General features: G+C 33.0%; 1 protein-coding gene across 2 annotated transcripts in view; it reads left to right on the top strand.

Annotated features, from left to right (window-relative positions):
- The window catches only part of STRN (striatin), an 86,416-nt gene that overhangs the window by 32,257 nt on the left and 39,202 nt on the right, over positions 1-14,957 (top strand). For both annotated transcript variants that reach the window (XM_074378725.1, XM_074378724.1), the window contains exons 3-6: positions 1,990-2,063; positions 10,336-10,414; positions 12,747-12,914; positions 14,769-14,904. In XM_074378725.1, coding sequence (XP_074234826.1) covers positions 1,990-2,063; positions 10,336-10,414; positions 12,747-12,914; positions 14,769-14,904 — 457 coding nt within the window. The remainder of the gene's footprint in view (positions 1-1,989; positions 2,064-10,335; positions 10,415-12,746; positions 12,915-14,768; positions 14,905-14,957) is intronic.

The following is a 14,957-nucleotide window of genomic DNA, read 5'->3' as shown; positions in this document are numbered from 1 at the left end:
TTCCTAAGTTGAGAGTTCTGTGAGTAAATTATTTTTCAGTGAATTTAACAGTTCAGTAAGGGGGCAGAATATAGCTCAGTGGTAGGGTGCATGCCTAGCATGCACAAGGTCCTGGGTTCAGTCCTCAGTACCTATATTAAAAAATAAATAAACCTAATTTACTCCCCCACTACCAATAAAATAAAAATAAAATAAAGTAGTGTAATTAAAAGAAACAAAACAAAAAACAGTTCAGTAGGGAGGCTCTGATTTAAGGAAACACAGCTAATAGTAAACACAGCAGCTCTTTACTTATTTTGTCTTTAATTTTTCGTAAAATGTTAATTCACAGTGTGTTATTATTTTTGTTACATATACTGTATAGAATAGTTTCTATTCCCTTTCCTGTAAGCTCTGTTGTAGTTTATCCTAAGACCACTAGAATGCAGTATAGTGCAGTATTTTGTGTTTGAAAATGTTTTTCTCATGTATCTATGTGTGTGTATATGAATAAATATATATAAAACAAAAATACATAATTTAACTCCATAAAACTTTATTGCTACTTTTATTTTGTACTCAGGCCAGTTACTTTCAGTTGCTATTTTGACTTCTAGGAGATATTGTTACTCTGTCTTACATAGATGAAGTTGTTCCTGAAAAATCTGAAGATTGACAATTGCGTTAAAAACTATAACACATGTATATAAAACACATAGAGCTATTCACACACATGCAGTATTTTGTACCTTGCTTTTTCACTTTAGCTTAAAGAGCAACCCTGTATTTATTTGCACACACAGATTCTTTTTAATGGGTACATACTATTATAAAACATTTCATATGTATGCAAAACATATAAAGACTAATATAAAAATACTTACATACCCACTACCTACCTTAAGAAATAGAACATCAGCTGTCTGTAGTTTTCAGAGGTTTTCTTAAGATTCCCCTGTATAGAAAATGTTGATTTTTTTCTATTGTAGCTACAAAATAATTATTGCAAAATAATATGAAGAATTCCCATATTTTATACATTTGAGCAAATAATTTTCATTTTCTTTATGCTTTTCTTGAACTATAAAATCTTTGAAGTAAATGGCAATTAGTTTTTTATAAGGAAAAAGTAACTTTCAAATTTGGCTCTGTCATCCTTTTATTTCTTCTCTATTACTTTATTACTTTGGGTTTTCAAATTTTTGTTATTGCTGTTGCTATCCCAGTCTTACTACATTAAATATTTATTGTAGTAGCCTCAATATTTTGAGGAAGCAAGCAAGTCAAAATATACAAATACATTAAGTAAGTATGACCATTTTTAGTTAACTTTTAAATTTTTTCTTTATATGACTTATTTTTCTGGGCTCACATGGTTAAACCTGAGATAGTTAAATTAGGCTAACCAGAAATGATATCATTGAGTTAGCTTTTAAAAGAAGGTATTTCTTTTTACAGTTCTTCGTGAGTTCTTCCTGAAAAGGCAAAGGATATCTTGACTACTAAAAAAAATGTATTCCTATTAGAATATCTTATTTAACATTGATGATTTGGGCTAGTTCTCCCTCCCTCTTCTGGATATTTGGTGAAGCATAATTGCCTGAGAAGGCACAGAGTGTTATGGATGACTTTAAAAAAAAAAACTCAATTTTGAGAAAGATTAGTCTTTTTCAAGTTTATTTCACTTATCTACTATTTTTGATAAAATTGTACTCTGGCACTCATCAAGAAAATTTGAATACTACAGAAACTAGACTGTTACATGGTTCGTTTGTAATTATAGAAGCAAGATTTATGGTTCTCAGTGTTATTCCTCTATTTGTTATAATGGAACTTGAAGGTGTAACAACAACAAAATCATTTTTTTTGTGTTAGAGCTTTGACACTGTGGCAGGCTTTGAGCCATTGAAAGTTAGGATTACTGCATACTGGTGACTAATCCTATTACGTATCTTAAAGTTCATTTAAATATGTTTTAAGATGGTTTATATTTTCTCATTTCTTTGTTAGAGCCAAATACCACAAGCTGAAATACGGGACAGAATTGAATCAGGGAGATATGAAGCCTCCAAGCTATGATTCTGGTAAGCTGATTTTAAAGGAAATTTAAGTGATTAAAAAAAGAAGTTAGTATCTAGTATTTTGTAGCAATAATATTTATAACTGCAAGTTAATTTCTGATTATTTGCATATTAGTTACTTTTTCTGGCATACTTACCTTTTGGCACTAATCACTTAGTGTTGTTTAGATCATTTTCCACTACCTTCCTTCCTTTTCCCGCTTCCCCTTTCTTTTAGTTTCTCATTTTCTGCTTATGTTCTTCACTTACTGGAAATCAGAATTCATGGGTTAACATGCACGAACATAACTGTGTCTTGCTGGGTCCCCCCAGTATTAATGGGAACTTTGAGATGTGCAATACAAAGTACATTATGCCCTTGAAATCCTGAGAGAAAGTTAGAAACTTCGGAGGTAAGACATTTCTTCTTTAAGTGCAAGAGTTACTCTTACTTTAAATCTAATCCCTCAATTTCAGATGCAAAATTGTTTTGGACTTTCTTATCCAGTGTAACCAGAGCATCTTTTAACAGCTCAAACATCTATTATTTTTTGTGTTATTTCTTGTTTTTCCTTCTCCTACCTTCCTCATGACTCCATCAAACAATACAAAAATAGGACTTGTAGAGGTATTAAGGAATATAATTGACTTATTAAGTGTAAGGGAAAAGTAAGAAAAATTTTTGAAAAGTTATCATCATGTTTCAAATGACTGTGTTTTTCACATAATTTCAGGTGAAATTCCTGGATCAAATATCTGACATAACTATTACTGAAATACCTACTTTGTACTTTGAGCTTTATGTACATTAATTCTTAATATAGTTATTCAATAAAAATAATGGTATTTTCATTTTACCTATGTGAAATTTAACTTGGAGAAGTGGGTAAACTTGCTTGAGGTCACATAACTATTAAGTAATGGGAATATGGATCTGAATCTAGATCTGTCTGACTCCAAAATTTATGTTCTTCCCATTTGACCATACTGCTTCTGTTGGGCAATGTATGAAAGAACTTTATAAAATAAGTTCAGAATGTGCTGTCAATTTTATAATTCTGTTCAGTGTAGTAATTTTATTAACATGTTTCCACAGCTGAATATTGAATCCTTGAAATTTAGAGCAATACCAGTTGATCACTGACATATATATACATTTTTGTTGTTTTGTTTTGTTTTGTCTTTTGATTGTTCTTTTACTTTGGTGTCTCAGCTTGAGATACACTTAAATTTAAAAAAAAATCTTTCCTTTTTAAAAAAAATCTAGACTATGTAAGACTGTCCTAAAAGACTATGGTCTGATTCAAAGAAGTGATTTTAATCAATACTTTTACATAAAAGAAAGTTTGTTGCCTAATTTTTAGATATCAATTTAGGAATATAAAGTCCTAGTTGTTTACAGAATACTTACAAATAAACAGTGTGGCTCAGGAGAAGAAGTTTGGGTTTTGAAATTAGATACTTAGGTTTGACTCTGTCCTGACACTTTAAATACCTGTGATGTTACTTAATCTTTCTGAGGTTGCTGCATTCCTTGCCTGTAAACTAGGAAAAGTTCTGGAAATAATTCTTAACTCCCAGGATTATTTTCTTAGTGTATAATACCTGGTATCATTCCATTTGTTGCTCTTTCAAACTACCCATTCATCTTATAGATATTAAATATGTAATGCTTGTGTCAGACCCAGCACCAGATTCTGTGAGTAAGATAACAGTACCCTATGGGATTTTTACAGAGAAGATAAAAGAAAAAAGTGATTACAATAAAATGACATTATAATGGAGAAGTCATAGGTGTTACGGAGCACAGTAGCAGGAGAACCAAACCTAGTTGTAAGTGATCAAGGAAAGCTTCTTGCAGGAAGTGGTATTTGAAGTTGACATCTGAAGGACATGTAAGAATTAACCAGGGAAACTGAACTGACTAAATATTTTTTGAATGAGAGGCGGAAGAAAGGTAAAGCATTAGTGTAAAACTTCTGAGGTAAGAATTTGGCACATTTGAGAAGTGAAATACCTGGACAGTAGAGGGAGGGAGGAAAGGCAGATGGTAAAATATGTTACAAGGGTCTTGTAAACTATGTTAAGGAGTTCACACTTAAGTAGTTATGGGAAGGCATTTGAAAGATCTTAATTAGGAGTCTTGTGATCAGAATTGCTCTTAGAGCACACTGCAGCAGTGTAGAAGGTGGGTTAGAGAGGAGCAAAATTGGAGATGGAGAGTCTGGTTAGAACTTTACAGCCACCTAGGTAAATGAGGAAGGATCATTTACCACCTAGGTAAATGAGGATATCTTGACAAGAATACTAACAGTGACGCTGAAGAGAGGTAAGTGTGTTCAGGAAATATTTAGGAAGTAAAATCTGCAGGAAATTAGTTCTTGTTTGAATGTAGGGGGTTAAAAAAAAAGAGAGTCGAAGATTACTCCCACAATTCAAGTTTAAAAAACTAGACCTGAAGTAGGTTTGGAAGATGGTGGGTTCACTTTTGGATTTATTTGTTAGGCCATTAAGTGAAAATGGCTAGTAAATGGTTGGGCCTGGAGCTTGAGCCAGAGATGCAGGTTTGCTGTGTAGATCTGAGAGCATGTAGCAGCTAGTATTGATGACGCTCAGTGCTGTTGGAGTGGAAGAGTTCACCCAGGGACCTTACACAGAGTAAGAAGAGGACCCAAAATGGAGCCCTGGGGAATTAGCAACATTTAAAACCTGGTAGAAGAATAGGAAACTGATAAGAATTATTTTAATGGTAGGAGGAAAACCAGGAGAATGGAGACCAAGAGAAGAGAGGATTTCTAGAAAGAAGGATCCTTCAGCACTACTGGCTGCTGCCTAGAGGGCTGAAGAGTATCTCTAGGGTTAAGAGACACACAGATCACTGAGATCTTTCTTGTCAGCCGTCTTAGGAAAGAGCTGAGACCAGAAACAAGAACTAAGTGTAGAAAGTGAAGACTAAGTGTAGTCAGCTTTTAGGAAACTTATGTTGTGGAGGTGAAGAAGAGGGAAATAGCTAAAGGGACACATGGGATCAAGGAAGAGTGTGTGTATATGTGTGTGTGTGTGTGTGTGTGTGTGTGTGTGAGAGAGAGAGAGAGAAATTGAGTGTGTGAGAGGTATATTTCTTAAAGGAGGAGCAAATAAAAGGGAGAAAGTAAAGATGCTTAAAATAGGAAGGTATCTGAAGAAGCCATAGGGATTGGATTCTGAACAAAGTTGGAGAATGGCAAGAGGAGCATGTCTTTTATTGTTACCAAAAGAGAATGTTAGAAGTTAGATTACAGATATGTAGGTGTGGTGGTGGGTATTTAATATGATAGCTTTATGTATAAGACAGATTATCTGCCAAGAGTGCATCAGAGGTTTAAGAAAAGTGGAGAAGATTTAAAATATAATGAACACAAGAACAAACTGACGAAGAAATAGTAGAATTGAGAAAAACTAAGGTCCAGTTGAGGTGTGTGATCACGAGTTTATATAGAGGTACTGGTCTGCATACTTGGCAGCCTAGGTAAAAGATAATAGAACGAAAATAGTTAATAGTTGAATTCAAAGGGAGACAAGGGGACAAAAAAATTGAAGACACTGTCAAAAGAATGGTTGAGTTGATAGATCCTGAACTAAAACTAGAGAGGGAAGGAAGTGAAGACAAAAGGGTTAAAGAAAGGGGGTAGGCTACGGACTACAGCAGGTCAGCAGACTCTTATAAAGAGTCCGATAGTAATATTTGGGCTTTGTAGGCCGTGTGTTCTCAGTTGCAGCTACTCCCTCTGCCGACATAACATGAAAGCAGCCACAACACATAAATGAATAAGCACGGCAGGCTCGATTTGACCTGCAGGCCAAAATTTGCTAGCCCCTGGACTAAGGTCCCCCCTAAATCAAAGCACCTAGTAAGCTGGGAGTATTGAGCCAGAAGGATATGCTTAGAGAATGAGTTTGCATCTGTGACAGTTCTTCATAATGACAGGATCTAAGGTATGACAACCAGAGAGGGTGGCGGTTGTGCAGAGGCTGAAGTGGATCACCCACATGCATATTAATATTAACTTCAGTCAAGATGATGTAAAAGTGTGGTTGCAGAGGAAGCATGTGAGCCTGATTTAGAGTGTTTTCAAGGGATTTATAGATGACAGTGATAAGGACAGTGACTAGGAGAGGCAAGAAGGTCGTGTATCCAGATTAAAGTAAAGAAGCAGGGCTTTTTCCTTTTTTTGTTCTTTTATCCATGTACTGTATTTTCCTGATTAATTTTCTGAAACATTTTCCACAAAAAATTAGTTTCCCCTCTGATTTTTTTTTTCCTGTGTTGTTCCACTTCCAAATCTTTACATTTCTACTTTAGGAGAATATTACCCTAAGTTATGTTTAAAATCTATTTTATATATCTTTCATATTTCAGTTTCTCCTACTTCATATTAGAAGTCAGATACTTAACTAAAAATAGAATATCTTTTTTCAGAGTGACAAGTTCTGCCTTTTAATTGAGATGTTTAAATCATTTACATTTAATATGATTATTGATATGGTTAGCTTTAAAGTTACCACCTTTGCTATTTGTTTTCTATTTATTCAGTCTGTTCTTTGCTTACTTTTCCTCTTTTTTTATTTCTTTTGGATTAATGTAGTATTTTTTATGGTTCCATTTTATCTCTTTTGCTGGCATTGCTGTAACTCTTAATTTATTGGATGCTTTAGGCTTTATAGTATATGTTTTTAGCTTATTAGAGCCTATCTTTAAGTGATAATATACCACTTCATGTGTAGCATGAGAACCTTCTAACAGTGTATTTCCATCTCAGAGTCTTCGTGCAGTTCTCATGTATTTTATCTTCTGTGTATGTATTTATAAACACACACTACATTCTTATTTTTGTTTCAACAGTCAGTTCTCTTTTAAAGAGATTTAAATAATATAAAAATTGTATATTTTCAGTGCTCATTGTTCCTTTGTGTGCATCCATATTTTCTGATACCATTTTCCTTCTGCCTTACGGACGTTCCTTAACATACTTTGTAATACAGGCTGCTGATAATAAATTCTTTCAGCTTTTGTGTGTATGAGAAAGTCTTTATCTTGCTGCTTGCATTGTTTCTGATGCAGTAACTTCTGTCATCCTTATCTTTGTTCTTCTGTATATAAGTGACCTTTTTCTCGGGTTCCTTTTAAGATTTATCTCTTTATCATCAGTTTTAAGCAGTTTTATTATAATGTGCTTTGATGTCATTACTCCCCTGTCTGTACCCCAGTGTTTCTTGTACTTGGGGTTTGTTGAGTTTCTTGGATCTATGGGTTTATAGTTTTCGTGAAATTTAGAACTTCTCAGCCATTATTTCTTCAGAAATTATTTTTGTTCCCTCTTCCTGTGCCGTGATCAGGAAACTCTATCAAGAGAGTAAGCTGGAAAAATCATAGGACTCAACCTGTTTGCTTTCCTTTCCTCAGGGATCGCTGTCCTCTGTTGCCTGACGTCCAGTGTCTTAACAGTTATGTCATCCATTTTGTTTTATAGTTGCTTCAAGGAGGAGAGTAAATTGGTTCCCTGTTACTCCAGCTTGACTGGAAGTTCCAGTCAAGTACTTTTAATATTACCAAGAAATTCAACTCTTGCCCACTCTAAAATCCTCATTTTTGTATAATGTTACTTTCTGAACTTGATAAGGTAAAAATGAATCTGATAGCTGATGACCACTTACTAATCATTGAGAGAACTGAGTATTTAGCCTGGATAAGGAAATGTGGGGAAAATCAAGTTCACATGTGCAAGGGCTGTTTTTTTAACCTCATACTTTTTTTTTTTTCTAACATCAGATATTACCCAGAGTCAGATTTTTTCTTCATAGAGGAAATTCACTTCTGAGAAATTTATTCAGAATTAGGATTTCTGTCTTTATAAATACTTTGCAGGCATTGAAACTTATTGCTCTTACAGACGGCTATACCATTATTTCTGTAATTCATAGGAAAACAGATCTTGGCAGTGTTGAGTAAAGAGCCTGTCTTGTGTTTGTGTGGGTAGGTCTTTGGTCACAGACATAATCTTAGCTCATTAGTTCATACACTAATTTAATGAAAGAACTAGGGTAAGTGTTTTATCTCAGATCCATTACTAAGGAGGTAAGGACTCCACAAGCTCTATAGGTCTCTGAGTCTCTTCATTCTTTTGGAGTGTTGTGACTGGTTTCATTTGCTTCCTTGCAGTCATCTGGAGGCTGGTCATGATCCAGTGTGGGATGATGAGATAAGCAGCAGTTCACAGCCTTGCTGTTTTTGTCGTATACCGCGGTTAACTCAAGGCGAAAATGAGTCTTTTCTCTCTTTTCTTTTCATTGAAGTGTAATTGACTTACAACAGTTTATTAGTTTCAGGTGTACAACATAGTGATTTGATGTTTTTCGTACATGCCAAAATGATAACCCAGGGAGTCAGATTTTATCTCTATATAAGAATATACTTTTTAAAAAGACGGTGAGGATGCATTCATATTTGATTTGGCTTAATTTATTTTTTATTAAGGTGTAATTTGCATGCAGTAAAGTTCTCATTTTCAGTGTTTTCACAAACACAATTTTGTTACTAAATAGCCTTTGTGGTTAACCTCTCCTACCCTACTCTAATCCCCTGGCAACCACTAATCTGTTTTCTGTTCCTGCAGTTTTGCCCTTTCAAGAAGGTTATATTATTTCCACAGAGTCATACAGAATGTAGCCTTTTGAATCTAGGTTCTTTCATTCAGCACAATGCAATCGAGATCTATTCATATTGGTGTATCAGTAGTTCATTCCTTTTTTGTATTGAGTAGTGTTCCGCTGAATGGATGTACTACACTTTGGTAACAACACTAGCTGCCAGAGTAGGCAGAGGTAGTTGAGTGTATCTGAGGATGGTACAGGAAGGATTTAGGCATATTTTGAGGGGAAATTAGATGACCTCAAAAGTTCTTTCACATCTGAAATTTTTGGTCTTTTGAAATGCCAGTGTAGATGTTCTTAGAGTGTAGATTTAGGGAGTACAGGCTACTCACTTGACTTAAAAGGGAATATATTGTAATACATTATGTTGTATACACGATTCCTGAATGTGTGGGTTAGTAGAAACAATGTATGGTTTTTCCTTAGTATTGGGACATTGTTTTTCCTTTTTTTTTTTTTTTTTTAAGTATACCCTCTTTGAAGTCTTCCCAAAATTATCTTCCTTTTTGAGTTAGCTTAACCACCCTCATACTTCTCCCCCTCCTTTGCCCAGCTGCTCTTTCTTTGGTATGTCACTTGGTCTAGTTACTTCAGGAGAATAATGAAAATGCACGATCTAATTCTTATTTTTATTTACGTATTTCTCTAATTTTTTATCTTTGTATTGATAGTGTGTGGAGGAACATGTGTGAGCTGTGGAGTCAGACATGATTTCAACACTCTCACAACTGTATTTCTAACTTAGAAACCTTAAAGTGTAACCTGTAAAACTCACCTTTCTAATCTTTAAAACAGGGATAATAATAACACCTATTTTTTGAAGTTGTAAAGGTTAAAAGAGATTATGTTTTAAACACGGCATCTAGAACACATTAAATGTTTAATATGAAATATCATAAAACAAATTTTCCCAGTATCTCTTATATCCTACTTAATAAAAAACTCTGTAAAGACCACAGTTTCCATAGTTTGGAAATTCTTTGGCCCAGCCTTAACATGGAGATGACTGTTTTTATTTTACCATCTTCTTGAAAAGATTTGGCTTCTATCAAATGATTTTAAACTTTAATGAATTTAAGCTTTATAAGGCTTATGAGGAGATTTTCATTTAAAGGATGTCTTAAAAAGAATGCTTGAGGTTTTCATTTAATACCTAGTGAAGGAAACAGATTTGGATTGAAATTATTTTTTATCTATCTACTCTACCAGACTGGCTCTTTCTTTTTTTTTTCTTAAACCATCATTCCGAGGTATTTTGTTCTAATTATGATGTGATACTTCATAATACTTTTATTTGATTCTTGTGTGACTTGATTTGGGTAGATCCTTGTCCTAGAGGAAAATTCTCAGGATTCCTAAAAATCAGCAAAAATGTCTTCATTTTAGTTCTGAAACTCACAGGGAAATCCAGTAGCAATAATTAATTTATTAGTTTTGTTATGGAAATTAAAGTGAAAAACAGAATTTACATAGTCCTAAAACATACCTTGCAGTGCGGTTTCACATATTCTTAATCTTACAAATTCTTATTAGGCATTTCTTATGAATTGAGATACCCTCTAAAGGGTATAACAAGTCAATTTTATTATGATTTAATGTTTTCCAGATGAAGGTAATGAAACAGAGGTGCAGCCACAACAAAACAGCCAGCTGATGTGGAAACAAGGTCGACAACTACTCAGACAGTAAGTATCTCGTGGTCAAATAAAGAAGCATATTTTCATGAGATTATTTTTATTTTGTATTTCTAACTCAGTAGAATAATTTTATTTCTTATACTGCTGCTGTGAAAAGCTTCATTGAAAAAAAAAAACATGGTTTAGGAGAAAGAAAAAGCTTCACTGAATTACTATTCCTTTTTAATATTAAACAGTTTTTCCCCTGTGGCAGAATGTGTTTTTCATTAAATATTACTAAGAATTACCAAGAATAAATTTGCTTTCTGTAATTTTAGCTTCATCAAAAAGAATACAACTTTAAGCTTCTAAATTTTATTATGCACTTAAATTTGTAGTTTAAAGAATTCTGTACCCTTAAAGTTACTCTTTTCTTTGAACCTTTTATACATGAATATATATGTTTTAATATGAGTCTAATCATGTAATTTTTATGCTGTGTTTTTTAAAGTTTATTTTAAATAGATGCAAGAATATCTTGAATTTTTTAAACTTTCAAATATTATACTAACATATATTTTCTCCTATAAAATGTGTATTTGAGACTATAAAGAAAGCTGGGTTTTGAGGTTCAGATGTCGGGTAGTCAGCTAGACCTACTCACCAGTTTAGTGCTTGACCATTGCATATCATATTTGAAACTGGTATTTAGATTTGTGCCTCAGTAAAAAGGAATTTGTTACCTGATTTGGACTTCTGGGGTTGCTTGTGATAGTTTAAAACTGTGGTTTCCAAACTAGATTGCATGCCAGTCATTCATTTTGATGATGGGAAGAGAGTATTAAAGTGTCTCCTCAAATCTATTTTTTATCTGCTAAAAATTAACAGAAAATGAGACTTCATTACTATTTAATAAGTGGGTTTTCACTTTGGTTTTAAATGTGATTTACGATTTTCCTTTTATAAGTAAATAAGTATTCTTAAAGTGCTGATCTTTTTTATTTAAATGACAAGTGGCTATCAATAGTGAGAAATCCAAGAAATATTTTTGGAAGACTCATAGTCTGCCTCTCAAATGTGACATTTTATCAGTGAATGAGGACATAACTATTTAGTAAAGCCAACTCATTTATGGAGAGAGCACTTTTTGAAACAGTTATTTGTAATGTGATTTTCTTGCCAAAGTGAGTTGTGTATCAAGTATTTGTTAAAAAATAGAAAAGCATAATACCTTTGTATTTGCACGAACAACTGATTAAATTCAGAAACATTAGAAATTGATTATCCAAATTTTAATCAAAAACTTTCCTATAAATATTGAATAATTTTGAAAAATGAGTACCTTGATTTGATAGGATACACTTATTCCATTTTGGTCACATGTCTTTGTGAGATATCTCTTTGAGCTATGATAACTATTAACACCAGATCTTGAAATAAACTGATCTTAGACTGGTTATCTTTTCAATCTTTCTTTTTCCTTTCACCTCATAGACTTGATGCTTACTTATGAGTTAATGCCTAACATTTGTCTTTCACGTTTATTAATGACATTATTAATGACATTTGCCTTTTTCCTGTTCCTGCCATTGCCACTTTCAGACTTTTTTGGTCATCTTTGTTGTTGATAGATGGTGAGTGCCCTCTGTATGCCAGGCACTGTAACAGATGTGTCTCTTTTAGGAAAAAACTGGGATTCAGGAGAATTAAAGTTACACAGGAAGAAAGTGGCAGAAATGGGCTTTAAACCCAGGTTTAACTCTCCATACAAAACCTCCTCTTTTTCCTATGCTGCTGCCTCTGCAGCACACACACCCCCATGTACCCACACATCCCACCTCCCACAATTGAATTTTATTTTAGAATATTCTATTTCTGTTTTAGAGTTGTGTCAGGATAGAAGCTTCCTTCCTGTAAAAGTGACTCTTTGGAATAGACTGTCTTTCTGTATGTCATGGAGGAAACCATGTAGCTAGAAACATTTTTCTAGATTGCAGTTGATCCAATGATACTTTTACATCAGAAGTATAAGAAGACTACTGGTTGTAATAATTACTATTATAAAACAGTAATTCAGTAGAGTCTGAGAGTGAATTTACTCCAACCCTACCTAGAAGAAAGAACATGCTATTAGGTGTATTAAGGAACAGCCTCTTCTTACGATAAATGAATGGTGTATTGTGTAGTTCTTTGATTTTCTCAGAGACCGTAGAGGCTGGTACTGCAGGAGACAGCTCCATCTGCAGCTGGAAGATTATTTATTAGCATGTCTTACCAGCATAGTACTGTACTGTTAAGTCTTATGCAGGCATTGAATTTAAATAAAACTTTTATTTACATATTCAGTAATAGAATATTGATTCCAATATGACTGAGTTGTAAAGATCCTCTTCACACACAGGTATCTACAGGAGGTGGGTTACACAGATACTATTCTAGATGTGAAATCCAAACGAGTGCGAGCTTTGCTGGGCTTTTCAAGTGATGTCACTGACAGGGAAGATGACAAAAATCAGGACTCAGTTATAAATGGCACAGAAGCTGAAGTTAAAGAGACAGCAATGATTGGGTGAGTATTTTGTCTGGAAAGTAGGTTAGCTGTAGTTTTAGTTCTTATTAATATTTTTGGTTTATGGGGGAAACTTGTGATACTTGCAATTTTAGATACTGCTACAGAAATAATTTAATTGTAAAGTTTAATAAAAATGTATTGGTAGAAGATGACATAGGGATTAGTTATCATTTATGATTATTTTAATAATTTTTTATTTGATATTTTTAATTGCTTGAAATGTATGGATTTAATGTAGATTTTAATATCTTGAAGCTCAGTCACTATTAGAATTTCATAAAAAATCTTATTTGGAAATTCACTTCAAATCTGTAAGAATGAAATTTCATTCATGGTGCCACAGAAATCATATAAATACTTAATTCTTTTGATGTCAACCTTTTCTTGGCAACTTTTGATTATCTAATAATGCTGTAACTCATCTTTCCTTTGAAAAATATCTATTTTAAGTATATTTTTTTAATTGATAGAGTATGAGAAATTCAGTAGCAGAAATAGTTCATTTTGTTTGTTGGATCATTTTCATACAGTTACAAGTAATTCTGCTTAAAATAAACATGGACAGTTAAATAAGGAGATTCTTCTTTATTGAAAAAAAATTGGCATGATTCTTAAAAAGCCAAAGATTTTGTGAAGGTCTAAATGTATGTTACATCATTTTAACATATGTTTAGGCTGAAAGAATGGTTTTAATTGGACTCTCTACATTTTCTAGTGAGAACAAAGTTTGTGTTATTTGAAACATAAACTAAAATGATGGGATTTAGGTAAAGAGTTGGAAATATGACTATTATAGACAAATGTCGTTTGGAGTCTTCTTAAATGTATTCATTAAGTGTTAAAACTATCTTAACGTGTTTTAATAAATGTAAGTTGTAGATTGTTTCTCAATGTAGGCATTAATCCTGCTTATGTTTTCACTGAATAAATTAACTTAAATTATAAAGACCTTTAGAAAAGACCACTCTAGATGTCTTGTGTTTTGGCTTTGACCTATCTTTTGAAACTGACAGGTATTATTCTGAATCTGTGTGACTTCTGTAGGGATGGAGAGTAGATAAAAAAAAAGAAAAGAAAAACAGCTCTGAGCAGATTTGAAAATTCTGTCCATATTGTAGCTCAATTTTTTAAAGAAAATATCTTGTAATCTAAAACATTTCCTAATGAACTAAAGAGGACTCATCCTATTCTGGCCATTAGGAAATTGTTTGTTAAATTTATTTAGCAGAAACTAAATTCAAATCTTACATATTTGAAACATCAGTAATTTCCAAAGGTTAAGGGTTTACTCAGCAAAAGAATTAAGTTTTGTAGTAATATTACTTTGACTAATATATTATTTTTAGTAACTTCATGTATATATTTGCTTTTTTCAACTCATTAACTGTTCAGAAATAGAAGATTATATCAGAGAAAAAGGACTTATTTACTAGTAATTTTGTTAGTTATGGAAACTTCTGTGTCAGAGGAAGAGTTGCAGAGAGGAAAAGAATAGAGAAAAACAGAAGCAGAGATAATAAGAAAAAAAATTAAAAAGAAATACATTAAGGTTAGCTTAAGAATTGAAATAATACTGAATCAGGTGGGGGAGTTCCTTGCATTAGATTCCGATTAATCTAAATAGTACTTATGACTATAAAGGGCTTCTAAAAGAGTAACCACTTCCTTCCTATATTGCTTTTCCAATTGAAGTCTGTGGAAATGTAATAAATAAGAATCAGTGTAGATTATAATATGATTGGGAGGGTCATTGTTACAATATGAACAAAAGTTAATGTAACATATCGTGGATTAATTCTTATGTTGAGTTTAAAAAATTTAACTGAGCAAGATGTACATGTTTTAAACCAGGAAATCCGAGTTAACAGATTCTGCCTCTGTGCTGGATAATTTTAAATTCCTTGAAAGTGCAGCTGCAGATTTCAGTGATGAAGATGAAGATGATGACATTGATGGAAGAGAGAAAAGCATTATTGATACCTCAACGGTGAGTTGGATACTTCAGGTATAAATATTTTTAGGAACCATTATGCATACTTT

This window comes from Camelus bactrianus, chromosome 15 (assembly GCF_048773025.1).
Source record: "Camelus bactrianus isolate YW-2024 breed Bactrian camel chromosome 15, ASM4877302v1, whole genome shotgun sequence".
Taxonomy (NCBI): Eukaryota; Metazoa; Chordata; class Mammalia; order Artiodactyla; family Camelidae; genus Camelus; species Camelus bactrianus.
This window is presented reverse-complemented; position numbering and strand designations above follow the sequence as displayed.